The sequence below is a fragment of the Macaca fascicularis genome, chromosome 7 (genome assembly GCF_037993035.2).
Source record: "Macaca fascicularis isolate 582-1 chromosome 7, T2T-MFA8v1.1".
Lineage (NCBI taxonomy): Eukaryota > Metazoa > Chordata > Mammalia > Primates > Cercopithecidae > Macaca > Macaca fascicularis.
In genome coordinates, this window is record NC_088381.1 from 164,574,941 (window position 1) to 164,592,971 (window position 18,031).

Sequence of the window (18,031 nt, forward strand, 5' to 3'; positions counted from 1 at the left end):
ATAGTGTTTTAATTAGCATGAACTGAGTTTTTAGCTAATAACCAAAAGCGAATTATTTTAATTGGAGGATTTATTTGGTGCCCCTTGCTGATATTTTAGGGGTGATTTTAGCCTCTTTGCTATAACTATTCTAATTTAATGGTGAATGGTAGAATTAGTTGACTTTCAACTTTTGCAAGATTATTAATATCTACTTTAAATAATTTAACAAGTTGAAACAAGTTTATAAAATATAAGGCAAAATATTATGGTCTCAATTCTGCTTGGTTGTGTTTCTATGAATGTGTTATAGACATAATATACAAAGAGTTAAAAATAAATAACTGGGTGTCATGGTGCATGCCTGTAATCTGAGCTATGAGGGAGGATCACCTGAGCTCAAGAGTTTAGATCAGCCTGGGCAACAGAGCAAGACCCCATCTCTAAAAACAATAATAAAAAAAAAACTGTATCTATATGACTACATATTATAAGTGATGTAAAGAGGTGCTTCAGTATAGAGATGATTATTATAGGCTATGAAATCAGATATCTAGGTTCATATTCTGGTCCAGTAAACTTAGTCAAGCCTTCTTTCTTAGTTTAATAGTAAGAGTTGTTAGAAAAGTTTAGGAATAATGTAAAGTGCTTGACTTAATATGTGGGATATGTTGAAATTTCAGTAGATGGCAACTGATCATAATTATATTCTGCCACTTTTTTTTCTCCTGATACGCATGCTGCTACATGTACTATCTCATTTCTTTATTGTGGCATAGTTTTAAGTTGTAAGCATGTACTGTAATTAACCAGTTCTTTATTGATGGATATTTAGGTGGTTTCCAGTTTTACTTCATTGCATACTCTCCTCAGTGAACAACCTTGAATACCTTTCTGTGTTAGTTCTATGAGAAAGGTTCAAATTCCAGAACCTATGAGATCAAGAGAGTTAACTTACAAATGAATGAACTAAGTACCAAATGAACTCCCTTTTTAGGGGATAGCCCTGGGATAGACACTGCTCATTTCAAGCTTATTTCTATTGTGCCGGAGTTTGGGTCCCTATTTTGGTCTGTCTTCCAGTCTTTGCACCCATACTCTAGGAGTGGCTGGAAATTTATATATTTTTTATTGTTTGTTTTTTGCTTTTTTGGGGGATGGAGTCTCGTCACCCAGGCTGGATTGCAGTGATGTGATCACGGCTCACTACAGCCTCAGCTTCCTGGGCTCAAGAGATCCTCTTGCCTCAGCCTTCTGAGTAGCTGGCACTACAGGTGCATGCCCCTACAGCTGGCTAATTTTTAAACTTTTTGTACAGATGGGGTCTTTCTATGTTGCCCAGGCTGGTCTCAAACTCCTGGGCTCAAGGGATCCTCCTGCCTCAGCCTCCCAAAGTGTTGGTATTACAGGTCTGTGCCACTGCACCAGGCCTGGGGATTTAGCTTTTTATGTAATATTTTATAGCTTAAAAATGTGTGATTAAAGAGAATATGTCTTCCAACTTCAGGGCTTTCAGTTTGAGCCTTCTGCCCTAGTATTTCTGTCCTAGTATTTCTGTAATAAGTAGATCGCTGGAGATAAAGTTGCTAGACAAACTTTTAAAATTGGTATGTGCATTTTTAATTTTGATAAATACCAGATTGCTTTTTAAAATGATGTAACAAGTTTGCTTTCATCCTGATGAATAAGGGCTCATTTTTTTTTTTTTTTTTACACCATTGCCAACATTGGAGGTTTTTTGGTCTTTCATTCTTACCACATACATTAAATTTTGTTTTTCATTATCTGGTTGTGTTAATTTGCTTCCCTGATATGCAGTGAAACTTTTTAAAAAATTGATGAATTCTTTATGTATTCAGACTATTACTGTTTTGACATAAGTTGCATGTATTTTCTCCTTTTATCATTTGCTTTAACTTTCCTTATGTGCTATATTGTTACTATATAAAAGTTGGAATATTTTGATACAAGTAAACCTGTTTTTATGGCTTTTGCGTTTTGTGTCTTGCTTGAGTAAGGCTCTGAAAATGTTTTTTATTTTCTTTTAGTGCCTTTATGCTTTTTAAATATTTTTGAAATAGCATCTGGGATTTAGATTTTACTATGGACAATCAAGGCCATTCAAGTATTTCATAGTCGTCTTCACTGACTTGAAATGGGATCTTTGTATGTGCGAAGATGATCATACTTTGCCTATTTGAATGTATGACCATTAAACTCCAGTTAACAAATCATAGGAACTTGCACTGTTTGCATTAGATTTCTAACTACTGTACCAAGGTGGTTCTTGATAGTTGAGATTGTATGTATTAGTTAAGTTGAATGTCTAACCTTTTGAAACAAATATCCCGCCAAAACAGCCAACAGTCAACAAAAATGTCACTATTCTAAGTTCCTAGATATTTATCCTAATTAGAGTCATCTTGACAGCCCTGAATGGGGAAAGGAAAGACCTGTGTCTCAGCTTTGGTCTAAAAACTTTTGTATTTGGAAACTTCTTGTTAGTGTTATATGCTGTACTTGTAAAATTCCTAGTTTGTTATCCAAAGTAACGAAGAGATATAATAATTCTAAGGTAAATCCACAGAGATGCAGCTTACCAAGAATAATATAACTAGTGGCAGAAATGAAACCAGAGTAATACGACGAGTAGAAGTGGAATCAGGCTTGCTTTCTCCCTTTTTTATCAGATTATTTTTGAGTTGAGACCAGACTTTGTAGTCTGTCTTGAATGCCATTACCAGAAGTTACAGTTTTTTAGTATACAGTTGTATTTTAGGAAGACATACTTAGTAGTAGTATGCCTGGTGGAACCATGTGACAAAGGAGTAGAAGGAAAGGAGTTGGAACCACGATTGCCAAGAGTTAGAACTAGAATAGTTGAAAAGGAATTGTTACATAGAATGCTAAAACAATTAAAAGGCATGTGTTCTATGTGAACTTTGCCTTGATGAAAATAATTTAAATATTATAAAGAAAACTCTGCATATTCTAAGGAGAGAAGAGTTCTGAAAATTCTTTATACAATACCTTGAACCAGTAAAAAAAAAGGTGTTTGTAGGGGAGGAGTGTTTGGCTGTCTTTTGTGGTTTTGAGAGGGGGCAGAATTCATATATGTACTATTATATGTAGGTATGTATTTATGTGTAACTCTGATCCAGAAAGGATGAAAACTTTTAAGAATGCTTTAGTCATAATATTAAAAACTGACAAGATGTTTGCATTAGATGTGGATGAAAAGGAAGAATAAGGATAGATACACAATGGAGCAAAAAATTGGGTTACTAAAAATAGTTCTTAAGGAAATACAGTAATTTTTGTATTTTTATAGAGTAGAGAGCTTGCTAGATGGCTGCCAGTCACACTCTAAAAATTCAGGCGGTACCCTAAAGGTAAATACTAATTATATTGGTGAGATGAAAATGGACCAGTTGCTCAAGCAAAGCACAGTGTTCTTGATATTAAAAACCAGGAAGACATTTTAAGGAATCACAAATACTGCAGCTATATGTCTGGTTTGTGTTTTTTGTTTTTGTGTTACATAAGTTATAGAAGTTTATTTTTCGAAGTACAATAGTATCTGAAGAAAATTAAATACTGGTAAAATGTTTCTAGAATGGATAGATGTCTAGTGCGTTCAAAAATGGGAGGAAGAACTTTGCATTCTTGGGGTTGGTAGCTGTCTGGTGTATGGTTCCAGGAGAGTGTCAGTGCATATATAAGGCAGAAGAATCCTTAATCTTTGGAGGTTTATGTTCCAGATTGCCCAATATTGGAGTATATAGTTTTGTTTTGTTGGAAGGAGAACAGCAACAAAAAGATTTCTTAAACTGTTTTATCATTCTACTTTATTTCTAATGTTAAATGGAAAATCTTCACTTTCATTTAAAGTGTTATAATGTTTAATGTTTCTACTTTGGACATTTTGGACATTTGAAATATCTGGGAGTCTGGAATTCTTAGTCTAGCTCCTTAAGCTCATGCTGAGCCATTTTTATTGGATACACAAGTATCTTGTAAATTTCAGAGTATGCATTTGTTTTTTTTTTATTTGGTAGGTCTTGTTACATAGTTTTTCCTTTACTTTCTTTCCTTCCTTCCCCTTCCATCCTCTCCTTCCCTCCATCTCTCCCTCTCTTCCTTCTTCCCTCCCTCCCTCCCTCCTGGGCTCCTATCTCAAACTCCTGGGCTCAAGCCATCCTCCTGCCTCAGGCTCCGGAGTAGCTAGGACTATGGGCTTGTGCCACTAAGCCCAGCTAATTTTTATTTTTCATACAGATGACTGTCTCGCTGTGTTGCCCAGGCTGGTCAGTTCCTGACTTCAAGTGATTTTCCCCTGCCGTGCCTCCCTAAGCATTGGAATTATAAGCATGAGCCACGGTTCCTGGCCCATATATGTTCTTTCTTGAATTAGGTGGAATACATGTGGTTTTATATTGACACAAAGTAATACTGAGGCTGGATGATGTGCCTACATTTGGAATAAAGTAAATAAAAATTTCCAGCTTGCATGTGATTTATTTCCCTATCAAAATGTTAGTGTAATCAATATTTTTTCAAATTAGGCTGAGCAAATCTTGTGCACGTTTAGAAATCAGGGCCTGTATTCTAACATTCTAGTGAGAAAGTTAAAGTAGACAGGAGCTTTCCAAGCGTTGTTTATTATGACAATGAAAGTCTGAAGATTTGGATAAGAAAAAAATGGGAAAGATAGAGGAATCTTACAATGGATACTCTGTTTTTTTAATGATCCAAACTGAACTGGTAATGAATTTAATTCCTTGAGAATGGAAAAGAATGCAGAGAAACATATTACTTGCACAAAACAAAAATAGAGATTTATTGCTTGAGGCTACAAAAATACGATTTCAGCTTATACTTGACTTACAAGCTTTCCTTGCTTGAACCAGATCTAGCCTAGACAAAATGAAGTTTTTACACTTCTTTTTTCTGGCTTTACTCATGTTAAAATCATTTATGAAAGCATTCATAATCCCAGGATAATTGTGAAGGACTGTAGTTTACTAAGAAAAACTCATGAAGCAATGAATAACACAAGATAATACAATTACATTAGGATAGGTGGTAAGCATAGTTTGTATTGTGCACTTGAAAATTTAAGAGTGATCTCTGCCGGGCGCGGTGGCTCACGCCTGTAATCCCAGCACTTTGGGAGGCCGAGGCGGGCGGATCACAAGGTCAGGAGATCGAGACCACGGTGAAACCCCGTCTCTACTAAAAATACAAAAAAATTAGCCGGGCGTGGTTGTGGGCGCCTGTAGTCCCAGCTACTCGGGAGGCTGAGGCAGGAGAATGGCGTGAACCCGGGAGGTGGAGCTTGCAGTGAGCCGAGATCGCGCCACTGCACTCCAGCCTGGGCGACAGAGCGAGACTCCGTCTCAAAAAAAAAAAAAGTAAAAAAAAAAAAAAAAAAAGAAAAAAGAGTGATCTCAAGTTCCGTGCTCTTACGGCAGAAAACCAGAGGGGCACACAGGGAAACTTTTGGAGGTAATGGATGTGTTTATTACCTTGATTATGCTAATGGAACTACAAGTGTACGCATATGTCCAAACTTACCAGATTATATACATTAATTACGTTCAGTATTTTTGGTATGTCAATACCTCAATAAAACTAGGGGGAAAAAAAACCTGTGTGTAATGACCAAGACATTATGAATTCAGTTATACTTCATGTGTATATTTTAACCTTAGGAGATGCTGCATATGATTAGAAAACAGAACATTTTTATTTCGTCTTCAGCAAATACTTTTTTTTTTTTTTGAGGTGGAGTTTTGCTCTGTTGCCCAGGCCAGAGTGCAGTAGGTGCTGCATACGATTAGAAAACAGAACATTTTTATTTCGTCTTCAGCAAATACGTTTTGTTTTGTTTTTTTTCCGAGGTGAAGTTTTGCTTTGTTGCCCAGGCCAGAGTGCAGTGGCATGATCTTGGCTCACTGCAAACCTCCATTTCCTGGGTTAGAACGATTCTCCGGTCTCAGCCTCCTGAGTAGCTGAGAGTACAGCATGTCATCACACCTGGTTGATTTTTGTATTTTTAGTGGAAATGGGTTTTCGCCTTGTTGGCTGGGCTGGTCTTGAACTCCTGGCCACAAATGATCTGCCCTCCTCGGCCTCCCAAAGTTTGCTGTGATTACAAGTGTGAGACACCATGCTTTTTGCAAGTCTTCAGCAAATGCTTAGTGCTGATGTGGATGAACATTGTATCGAGTAGCTATGCAGCTTAGATTAAAGGGGCAAGAGGAAACGATCCAACGTGAATTAATTTCTGCAAGAGATATGTCTGATTCGTATTTATTCAGTAAATGCTGTTATAAAATCTGAATTAAAATTAAGACAGTATGTAACTAGACCAGGCAACAGTAAACAGATGACATGCAGTCCAGCAGCTAATTAGTAACATACAGTATGGGCTTCCTGGCATTCTTAGATCTGTGTTGATATCACAAGACAAATTACAGAACAGTCTAGCAGTCGCAGTATAGACCAGAACCCAGTGGATTTGTGTAGTAAATGCATCATAAGCCTTACCTGTATAGCATTCTTAGATTTAGCACTTTATTGCTTATGTAGATTATCACACTTTAACTTATAAAGTAGAAATTGTATTTAGAACTTGGTAAAAAAGTAGCTGTGGTTGGGCTTGGTGGCCTATGCCTGTAATCCCAGCACTTTGGGAGGCAAAAGGGAGCAGATCACTTGAGGTCAGGAGTTTGAGAGCAGCATGGCCAACATGGTGAAACCCTGTCTCTACCAAAAATACAAAAATTAGCCAGGTGTGATGGCATGCACCTGTAATCCCAGCTACTCGGGAGGCTGAGGCAGGAGAATCAGTAGAACCCGGAAGGCAGAGGTTGCAGTGAGCTGAGATCGCGCCACTGTACTCCAGCCTGGGTGGCAGAGTGAGACTCCATCTCAAAAAATAAAAAGTAGCTGTGTGTGTGTGTGTGTGTAAAAAACATTTTTTTTTTTTAGTAGAGACGGGGTTTCAACATGTTATCCAGGCTGGCCTCAACTCCTGGGCTCAAGCCTTTCTCCCACTTCAGCCTCCTAAAGTGCTGGGATTACAGGTGTGAGCCACCACACCTGGCCTATAAACACTTAATTTCTTAAGGAATGGAATTTGGAAGAAATAACTAATCCAGATTTGGGGTCTTTCCTTATCATATACTTGGTTTTGTATGTTATTCAACTGTTAGTTTAAAAATATTGTGTTGACTTTTTAAAGTTAATTTAATGAAAAAAATTATGAAAAAAGATTGAGTCAAATTTATTTCCAAAGCATTTAAAGCATGCTATGCCTTTTTACAAATTTGGAACTTATCTTAAGATGGATAAAAATGTAGCTGTGTGTGTGTAAAAGAAACCTTTTAGACTAGCATCATTATTGAAGTGTAAATCTCTTTAAAAGATCATTAACAAGCCTAGGGTGAATACAGTTCTTTCCCTTCAAATTTTGTTATGCTATTTGCTTCATTATCTATGAACTTCGTTCATTGTGAGTCAGATGCCAGGTTTCATTTGGGGAATGTCTTATATTGGTAAAATAACATTTTTGTAGCGTGTTTATCAATGTTTAAGAAACAGATTTTGGCTTATTTTCAAGAGGTGAAATTTTACAGAAGTTTACTATATTCTGGATAGTGTTTTCTCTAGCAGTGTATTTGGTCTGGATTCTAACTTAGGTGTTTAAGTAGTGACAGAGTTAAAATCCTTGGGGTAGAATTTTCTCTTTTTGGTCACTTGCTTTTGGTCACTTTTTGTCATAAAAATTTTGGGGGTATTGCAGGGAACCAATCATGTTTAGAAATATGTGTTACTAAGTTAGTTTTTCTGGTCATGCTGATTTGTTTCAAATTGTAGAATTCTTTTGGGAGTAATTTTATCCAATTTTATTTACAGTCCAGTTACAACACAGGGATCACAACAAACACAGCCGCCACAGAAGCACTATGGCATTACTTCTCCTATCAGCTTAGCAGCCCCCAAGGAGACTGACTGCATACTTACACAGAAACTAATTGAGACATTGAAACCCTTTGGGGTTTTCGAAGAGGAAGAGGAACTGCAGCGCAGGTAAATAGATATTCTGTATTTTTTTAACTTGGAAATTTTTATTGATGTTAACATAAACTGATTTTGAGGCATTCTGTACTCACTCAGAAGGCCAGGGTTATTTGCCCAGATCTATATATCTGTTTCAGAGAAGAGCGATACTTAAGAGAGAAAACTTTTTTTTGTTTTTTTGAGACAGAGTCTTCCTCTTGTTGCCCAGGCTGGAGTGCAATGGTACGATCTTGGCTCACCACAGCCTCCGCCTCCTGGGTTCAAGCGATTCTTCTGCCTCAGCCTTTCGAGTAGCTGGGATTATAGGCACCCACCACCACGCCCGTACCCGCCACCACGCCTGCCTAATTTTTTGTATTTTTAGTAGAGATGGGGTTTCACCATGTTGGCCAAGCTGGTCTTGAACTCCTGACCTCCGGTGATCTGCCCGCCTTGGCTTCCCAAAGTGTTGGAATTACAGGTGTGAGCCACCATAACCGGCTGAAAACTTTATTTTCTACATAGAGTTCTCTTCCCTTAATTTTGATGTTGTTTATTTTTTTAAAGCAATAATTCTGATTTTTTAATGCTTTTGGTTATTATAGTACTGAATTGTCTGGAGAAAGAGGAATACCTTACTCAGTGTAACAGTGCCCGTATATATATATAGAGAGAGAGAGAGAGAGAGAGAGAGCGCGCGCGCGCGAGCACGTGCTAACTACAATATACTGTGTTTCTGATCACTTAAAAAATCATAATTTAGGAAGAATGCCTATTTAAAACTTTGAGAAACTTAATCAGTAATGATCTGGAATACTTGATTGATAATTGTTTTATCAACAGGATTTTAATTTTGGGAAAACTAAATAACCTGGTAAAAGAGTGGATACGAGAAATCAGTGAAAGCAAGGTAAGGCAACTTTTTTGTGTATAAAATAATTGGTATATAGCCGACTGAACACAGCAAATGTCTTATGTAACCTGTCCTTATTTGAGTAGATTTAGAGTCTTTAATGTGGAGTCAATTTTAGACTATTGATAACAGATTTTACATTACTTTTCTAGTTAATTTGGAAGCAGGAAAAACTGAACTGAGTTAAGCAATTTTTAAAAATAAGTACTGTTTGTTTGGAACATTTGAAAACTGAAACTCAGTAATTGTAAACTGCTCACACTCTTCGCAGAAATGATGGATGTTTCTCTAAAAAGGTGCTTTAAACATTTGAGAATCTTGTTGCCTTTTAAGAAATTCTGCCACAGTTTTTAAAAAAGATTTTCAGGTATTTTTCAAACTGAATATTTGTTTATTTAGTGTTTTTGTTTTTAAGAGACAGGGTCTCGCTCTGTCGTTCAAGCTGGAGTGCAAGTGACACCATCATAGTGCACTGTAACCTCAAATTCCTGAGTTCAAGCAATCCTCCTGGCCTTAGCCTCCCAAGTAGCTGGGACTATAGGCATGTCCCTTCGCACCTGGCTAATGGTATATGTAGGGTCTTGCTTTGTTGCCCAGACTGATCTCAAACTCCTGGCCTCAAGCAGTCCTCTCACCTTGGCCTCCCAAAGTGCTAGCATTCCAGGCATGAGCCACTGCCTGGCCTATTTAGTTTTCTATAATAACATTCTTTGTCCTTTTTTCTTTCTTATTGAAACAGAGTCTCACTCTGTCACCCAGGCTAGAGTGCAGTGGTGCCACTGCAACCTCCACCTCCTAGGTTCAAGGGATTCTCATGCCTCAGCCTTCTGAGTAGCTGGAATTACAGGCAGGTGCTACCATGCCCAGCTATTGTTTTTATTTTTAGTAGAGACGGAGTTTCTCCATGTTGGCCACGCTGGTCTTGAGCTCCTGACCACAAGTGATCCGCCTTCCTTGGCCTCCCAAAGTGCTTGGGATTACAGCCGTGAGCCACTGCACCTAACCTCTTTCTTTCTTTCTTTCTTTTTTTTTTTTTTTTTTGAGACAGTCTCACTCAGTCGCCCAGGCTGAAGTGCAGTGGCACGATCTTGGCTAGCTGCAACCTCTGCCTCCCGCATTCAACTGATTCTCCTGCCTCAGTCCTTCAAGTAGCTGGGATTACAGGTGTGTGCCACCATACCCAGCTAATTTTGTATTTTAGTAAAGATGGGCTTTTGCCATGTTGACCAGCTGGTCTCAAACTTTTGGCCTCAGATGATCTGCCCACCTCGGCCTTCCAAAGTGCTGGGATTACAGGCGTGTTCCCAGCCTCTTTTTTTTTTTTTTTTTTTTTTTGAGACGGGGTCTCCCTCTGTTGCCCAGACTGGAGTGCAGTGGCATGATCTTAGCTCACTGTATCCTCTGCCTCCCGGGCTCAGGCGATCCTCCTACCCCAGCCTCCCGAGTAGCTGGGACTATAGGCGGGGGTCGCCACGCCTGGCTAATTTTTTGTATTTTTTGTAGAGATGGCTTTTCACCATGTTGCCTAGGTTAGTGTCAAACTCCTGGGCTTAAGATATCTGCCTGCCTTGGCCTCCCAAAGTGCCAGGACTACAGAGGTCAGCCACTGCCCCGGCCCCTTTGAATTTCTAACTCTTCATTATGAATACTTGTACATACAACTCATAAGTACATGGCTAGGATTCTTCTGGTAGAGAAAATGTTTTTGTAGAGTTGTATATGGAGTTTGACCCATTTAAAAAAATAACATAGTGGTAATTTTTCCAGGGTAGTGCAAAATCCATGTTTATAATATTACTGAAAGGTTGAAAAGAGAACCAAGGGTAAAGGAAAAATTTCATAGAGCAGGGAGAAGAGGGTGTCATCTTAGAAGAAAAGTTGTAGTCTTTTGGTTTTAGTCAAATTTATAGGACTGTTTGCTTAAAGCAATGTATATGTATATTTCAAAATAGAAATTAAACTTCAGCAAATGTAGTATTCTAAATTGTGGACTTTATGTACCACGTATTTCTTACTGATTTTAGTTTCTAATAGAAAATAAGATTTTTTGGGGGGTATGTTTGACATCTAATACTCTGAACTTTAAAATGAAAAAAAGATTTCGCAAGTGAAAATGTTTTTCCATGACCTGAATTAAGAAATCTTAAATTTCTGGGTTACAATGATGATAATAGGTATAAACATACTAATATCTATAAGTGTAGTTTATAATATACTAGTCACCAGCCACGTGAGTATTTAAATGGAAATTAAAATTAATCAAAATTAAACATTCAGATTCTTGACTACACTAGTTACATTTCAGGTGCTCAACAGTGATGAGTAGCAGTGACAGAATGTTTACATCCTTGCAGAAAGTACCATTGGAGAGTATTCTTCAAAAGGCTGTTATGTCTTAATAGAGAAGTCTGTGGACCAGTGTTTTAAGATAGTTTCTACTTCATCTCCTTTGTAGGCTACTTCTGCACACATCTTGCTGGCTAATTTTAAATAACCAGGTCAGCGTTGCCATTGAGGTTTTAAAATATCTAAACAAAGGAAGACAAAGGCTTTGCTTACTTTTAAGAAATACAACATTACAGCTGGGCACCAGTGGTTCACGCCTGTAATCCAACATTTTGGAAGGCTGAGGCGGGCTTATCACGAGGTCAGGAGTTCAAGACCAGCCTGACCAACATGGTGAAACCCCGTCTCTACTGAAGATACAAAAATTAGCCGGGTGTGGTGGTGTGCACCTGTAATCCCAGCTACTCAGGAGGCTGAGGCAGGATAATCACTTGAATCCAGGAGGCAGAGGTTGCAGTGAGCTGAGACTGTGCCATTGCACTCCAGCCTGGGGGACAGAGTGAGACTCTGTCTCAGAAAAAAAAAAAAAAAAGACAGCATTACATACATAACTTGTCTATTTTCTATAGTGATGATTAAATATGCTCTTAAAAAAACATTCTGATCGCTTTAAAGAAAAAGATTATATTCAATGATTTTTACCAAATATTCCAAAGCATATTAGAGTATTTTTTTAATCATATCAAAAGTGACTTGAAAGCCAATACCAGCCACGCGCGGTGGCTCACGCCTATAACCCCAACACTTTGGGAGGCTGAGATGGGCCAACTGCTTGAGCCCAGATTGAGACCAGCTTGGGCAACATGTGAAACCCCGTCTCTACAAAAGATGTTTTAAAAATTAGCTGGGCATGGTGGCGTATGCATATAGTCCCAGCTAATCAGGTGGCTGAGGTGGGATCTCACTCTTTAGAACTTGTCTTTAGGGTTTTTTGGAGTATGAAATAGCACTTCATTTTATGTTCTTTTTTTTTTTTTTTTTTTTTTTTGAGACGGAGTCTCGCTCTGTCGCCCAGGCTGGAGTGCAGTGGCCAGATCTCAGCTCACTGCAAGCTCCGCCTCCCGGGTTCCCGCCATTCTCCTGCCTCAGCCTCCGAGTAGCTGGGACCACAGGCGCCGCCACCTCGCCCGGCTAATTTTTTGTGTTTTTAGTAGAGACGGGGTTTCGCCGTGTTAGCCAGGATGGTCTCGATCTCCTGAGCTTGTGATCCGCCCGTCTCGGCCTCCCAAAGTGCTGGGATTACAGGCTTGAGCCACCGCGCCTGGCCTGTTCTTTTTTTTTTTTTTTGAGGGGGTGGGGAGGTGGTCTTTTACATGTTTTGGTACTGAATAGATACTTTATTATACCGAGGAGTTAGGTAAGAGGAAATATTGACTAAACACTTACTAAAATTGTTTTTGTTTGTACAGACCTTGTCATTCTTATGAGCAGGGCCATTGAATACTAAACTGTAAAGCCTGGGATTTTACACTAGTGCCAGGGCTAGGAATGCAGTTTTTGAATGCTTTCTCCCTCTTCCTGGTGACTCTACTCTTTCTGAGTAAGAAAAGTAAATTTAGCTGTTTCTAAATTACTTCACCAAAGCCTTTTGGAAATCTAAAAAACTAAGCAATTATTTACCAATATGGGCTTTCTCTTCTCTGCTTTGCTGTCCCCTTCCCCTTCCCTTCTTTGCCTTCCTCTTCTCTTTTTTTGAGACAGGGGCTCACTCTGTCGCCCAGGCTAGAGTGTAGTGGTGTGATCATGGCTCACTGCAGCCTCGACCTGTAAGACTCAAGCAATCCTCCTACTTCAGCCACCTGATTAGCTGGGACTATATGCATACGCCACCATGCCCAGCTAATTTTTAACACATTTTTTGTAGAGATGGGGTTTCACATGTTGCCCAAGCTGGTCTCAATCTGGGCTCAAGCAGTTGGCCCGTCTCAGCCTCCCAAAGTGTTGGGGTTATAGGCGTGAGCCACTGCGCGTGGCTGGTATTGGCTTTCAAGTCACTTTTGATATGATAAAAAAAATACTCTAATATGCTTTGGGATATTTGGTAAAAATCGTTGAATATAATCTTTTTCTTTAAAGTGATCAGAATGTGTTTTTATTATACTCTAAATTGATGATTCATTTTATGTACAGCATCTTTGTCATGAATAAAGTCCCTGATTCTAATGTGCTCCTGTGGGATTACGTGATCTTCTCAATCACAGTCTTCTTTATAGCAGTTTCTAGAAATAGGGCAAAAATCTAACAATAAAGAATAAACTTCTTTAAAAGTTGAAAATTGTTTGAATTTCAAATATGATTGATTTGAGGGGCTGGTATTTTTAAAGAGCTTTTATAGACTTTGAATACCCTTTATATAAATTTATACTGTAATCTTTCTTGGGATCCACTCCCCCACCCAAGTGTAGTGTCATTTGAATAGTTGCCCTTGTGCTCCACTGGCAAAATAACCATTTTTTGTTTCAACAGAATCTTCCACAATCTGTAATTGAAAATGTTGGAGGAAAAATTTTTACATTTGGATCTTACAGATTAGGAGTGCATACAAAAGGTAAGTTTTATTTCATTTTTCCTAGAAAGGGACCCTTTAGTTCTTAAACGTGATGACATACCCATCTCAGTTACTTGTGTATCATATAGCTTAGGCTTGCGTGGAAGAGAGAGTGCTTTGAGGAGTCTAAATTTTCAGTAAGAAAGATGTAAAATAATGCTGACTTCTGTATCGCCACTATCCAAAAGTAGTATTAAGATTAAATAAAATTAGCTTAGTGTGGAGACTCATATCTATAATCCTAGAACTTTGGGAGGCCGAGGCAGGTGGATTGCTTGAGCCCAGGGAGGTCAAAGCTGCTGTGAGCTGTGATTGCACTGCTACACTTCAGCCTGGGTGACAGAACAAGACCCCGTCTCAAGAAACAAAAATAAAAAAAAATAAAAATTCAGAGTTTCAGTAGAGGTAGCCGCATTTTATATGTTCAGTAGCCACATATGTCTAGTGGTTACTGCATTGGAAAGTACAGATATAGAGTAGTTTTTCTGTTGGAGAGCTCTTTTGGACAGTGCTGCTATCTACATGTATATCATTTTCCCTCACCAGCAGAATATCATTCTGGAAATAGAACAAAAACGAATTCCAGCTTTTAAGAAAACCTCGTGGATGCCCCCGCTAATACCTTTATAGACAAATTATAAAATATAGCTAAGCAAAAACCCCAAAAATGTGTGTTCATAGCCATTGATAATCAGTTAATAGTTTATACTTGTAGTTATTTCCTCTATGCAGATAAATACACAATAAAAATGTTACCACGGCAAAGAACATTTTTTTTTTTTTTTTTTTTTTTGAGACGGAGTCTTGCTCTGTCACCCAGGCTGGAGTGCAGTGGCCGGATCTCAGCTCACTGCAAGCTCCGCCTCCCGGGTTCACGCCATTCTCCTGCCTCAGCCTCCCGAGTAGCTGGGACTACAGGCGCCTGCCACCTCGCCCGGCTAGTTTTTTGTATTTTTAGTAGAGACGGGGTTTCACCGTGTTAGCCAGGATGGTCTCGATCTCCTGACCTCATGATCCGCCCGTCTCGGCCTCCCAAAGTGCTGGGATTACAGGCTTGAGCCACCGCGCCCGGCCTAAAGAACATTTATTGAGCTTCTTTTCTTTCACTGAGCACTGGGATCTTCATTATCTTATTTAGTTCTTCCAGTATTGTTATTCTCACATAACAAACAGAAGCCTGAGACTAAAAGAGGCAGTAAAGCTTGAACAGTTCTTCTCAGCCTTCTCCTGGCAGGGTAGTGACAACTCACACATCCTGAGGCTCTACTGTCTTTGGGTCTTACTCTGTTGCACAGGCTGGATGCAGTGGCACAGTCTTGGCTTACTGCACCCTCCACCTCCTGGGCTCAGGTGATTTTCAGACCTCAGCCACCTGAGTAGCTGGGACTACAGGCACACGCCACCATGCCTGGCTAATTTTTTTATTTTATTTTGGTAGAGACAGGATTTTGCCATGTTGCCCAGGCTGGTCTCGAACTCCTGGGCTCAAGCCATCCACTTGCCTTGGCCTCCCAAAGTGCTGGGGTTACAGGCATGAGCCACCACGCCCAGCCGAGGCTGTATTCTTTAACCATGAACTGTATCTGCCAGGTTAGTGTTGTCTGTTTTCTAGTATCCTTCCCTTTCTCTATCTCCCATCACTCTGTCCCATTAGTACATTACTTTTGATATATCCTGTGTGCTATACAACCTTCCTCCTGTTCTTGAATATTCTATTATAATAAATAGCTTTCAGAGTCATACCTCAACATCTTGGCTTTTAGGAAAATGACTCTTGACCTGATTCCACATTAATCTCTCCCCTTTGTGACCCCAATTAGTTGATTTTAATTCTCCTTTTTAAAATTCTGCCTATGTACTCAGTGCTGGCCTCTTATCAAGCACTGAATTAATGACAAATATTTTACCATTGTCTACCTCTTTGGATTCTTCTGCTTGAAGTTTATTTTGTAGGTCCCATTTAGGGGCCTGGTAGAGAGCGTATAAGCACCAAACACGTTGTACATAGAGGAAAACTATGTTTTTGTTTAACCAATGAACATGGCTATGACTAATGACATCAAGATGTTGGGTGTATGTTTGAATAATTCCCTCTCCATGAAAGTACTTGCTGAACCATCTTTCTTTGGGCTCCCAGTTTATCTGGGCCACTATAAATAGAGGATGCTGCAGGATCAAAATACACCCCATCAATTAAAATCATGTTTGTCCTCCATTGACTGGTAATTTTTAGTAAGTTTCTAGAAGCTCACCAATATGTTAAACAGATTCTCAACATCAAATACTACCATGATAGGATGCAAAATAATTTTCTTGTAATATTAATTAGTGGTTGATGGGCTTAATTTTTTTTAGGTGCTGATATTGATGCGTTGTGTGTTGCACCAAGACATGTTGATCGAAGTGACTTTTTCACCTCATTCTATGATAAGTTGAAATTACAGGAAGAAGTAAAAGATTTAAGAGTGCGTAAATGTTCGGGGTGTAATGGGAGGAGTTATGAACTTTCATTTAGTCAGTTGAGTGAATTTTATGATACAGCCATCATTTATTGAGTTCTTGCAGTTTACCAAACCCTTCTAAGCACTTGGCATATGTGTTTGTGTTTTATTCTTTACAGCAAGTGTAAAATTATAAACTCATTAACAGATTAGGAAATTGAGGCAAACAAAATAAATATGAAATAATCTGGCTGCAGTCATACATCTGATGAGTGGGTGAAATCAAATGTTTGAACCTTGATTTCTGATCTGATTTGTCCAATTCAAGAGCTCAGCCTTAAAGCTAGCTATTTTTGTGTCAGGTGTTTTGCTAGCGTACTAAAACTAGTAGAGGCCTAAAATGTAGTTTCAGAGACCCTAAACTTGTTTACTTTTCTTATAGGCTGTTGAAGAGGCATTCGTACCAGTTATTAAACTCTGTTTTGATGGTATAGAGGTAAGGTATAGTTCAAATTGACAGTTCTTGCTATGTGCTGTCACTAATTTTGATTGATATAGGTTAAGAACTTGGTTTATTTTAAAGTTTACAATTAGTAGTTGGTTGATATTAATGATTAAGGCTTTTAAATGGAAGTGACTGCCTGTTGTTTGTAGAATATACCATTTTAAGTCTTTTTAAAAATGCCAAGTGAAATTTGGAGCTAAAACAGAAGTAATGAAACCTTAAGATTGAAATGCTATTACAAAAAAGTTTTTTTGGTAGCTTTTCCATATGCCAGTTTTGTGTGCTTTTAGTCTCATTAAGGCAGTAGCATAATGTATTTTTGCAAGTAACACTTTGCTTTGACTTCATTTAAAAATTGGGAGGAAAGTGTCAGTGCTGAAATGTTTTCCAATAGGGGAGGATTTATGGACTCAAATTCTTGAGATGTTCATTTCTTCTTGCTGCTTTCCGTGTGTGTAATTAAAGTGATGAGAATAAAGTTGACAGTGAAGCAGCTTTAGTAATTCATTACTTTTGCTGTACCGAATGGTACTGGAAAGTCAGAGATAATAAAGTGAAGATTGTAACAGTTTGGAAACTGTAAGAGAAATAATTTATTGAAGCTGGGCACAGTGATGTGCACCTATCAGGAAGCTGCTGCAGGAGGATCTCTTGAGCCCTTAAATCTAGCCTGGGCAACATAGCAAGACTTCATCTCTTTAAAAAATAAAAAGATAAATCACTGTTGTGCTATTTTGCAAAAAAAAAAATGGCTGCTTCTAAGGTTGCTGCGTAAGATGCTCAACTCTGTATTTTATGAAAAGTCAAGTGGCTGACCTTAATAAGTAGACATAAAATGTTACATTTGGTAAGAGATTATCAAGTTCATGTAGTTTTGATTTACTGTCAGTGTTTTAAGTAAATGTAAAAATAATCTGTAATATAAAGTATAAGGTGATGCCTCATTTTCCTTAAAAGAATATTACTGACAAAGAGGACATTTTTTTGGAAGGAGACCTGACCTAACTTTGTAAACGGTACAGGATCAAGATGGAAAGTTAGATGGCTACTTAAAGCATTTAATGTGTTAGTTTTCTATTATACATGCTATATTAAAAAATAGTATTTTAGGAACATAATATTTTAGGAAATTTAGTAATCATTTTCACATTTCAGTATTTTTTGAAGTAATTCCATCCTTTAAAAAATGTGTCAGTATTATTACTGAGTTGTTTTTTCAGTTATCTAGTTTT

At 38.3% G+C, this 18,031-nt stretch overlaps 1 protein-coding gene across 8 annotated transcripts in view; it reads left to right on the plus strand.

Moving 5' to 3' along the window:
* PAPOLA (poly(A) polymerase alpha) overlaps positions 1-18,031 on the plus strand; it is a 65,792-nt gene that overhangs the window by 9,236 nt on the left and 38,525 nt on the right. For all 8 annotated transcript variants that reach the window (XM_005562169.4, XM_005562172.4, XM_005562173.4 and 5 more), the window contains exons 2-6: positions 7,903-8,076; positions 8,890-8,956; positions 13,772-13,853; positions 16,209-16,318; positions 16,737-16,790. In XM_005562169.4, the coding sequence (XP_005562226.1) occupies positions 7,903-8,076; positions 8,890-8,956; positions 13,772-13,853; positions 16,209-16,318; positions 16,737-16,790 (487 nt within the window). The remainder of the gene's footprint in view (positions 1-7,902; positions 8,077-8,889; positions 8,957-13,771; positions 13,854-16,208; positions 16,319-16,736; positions 16,791-18,031) is intronic.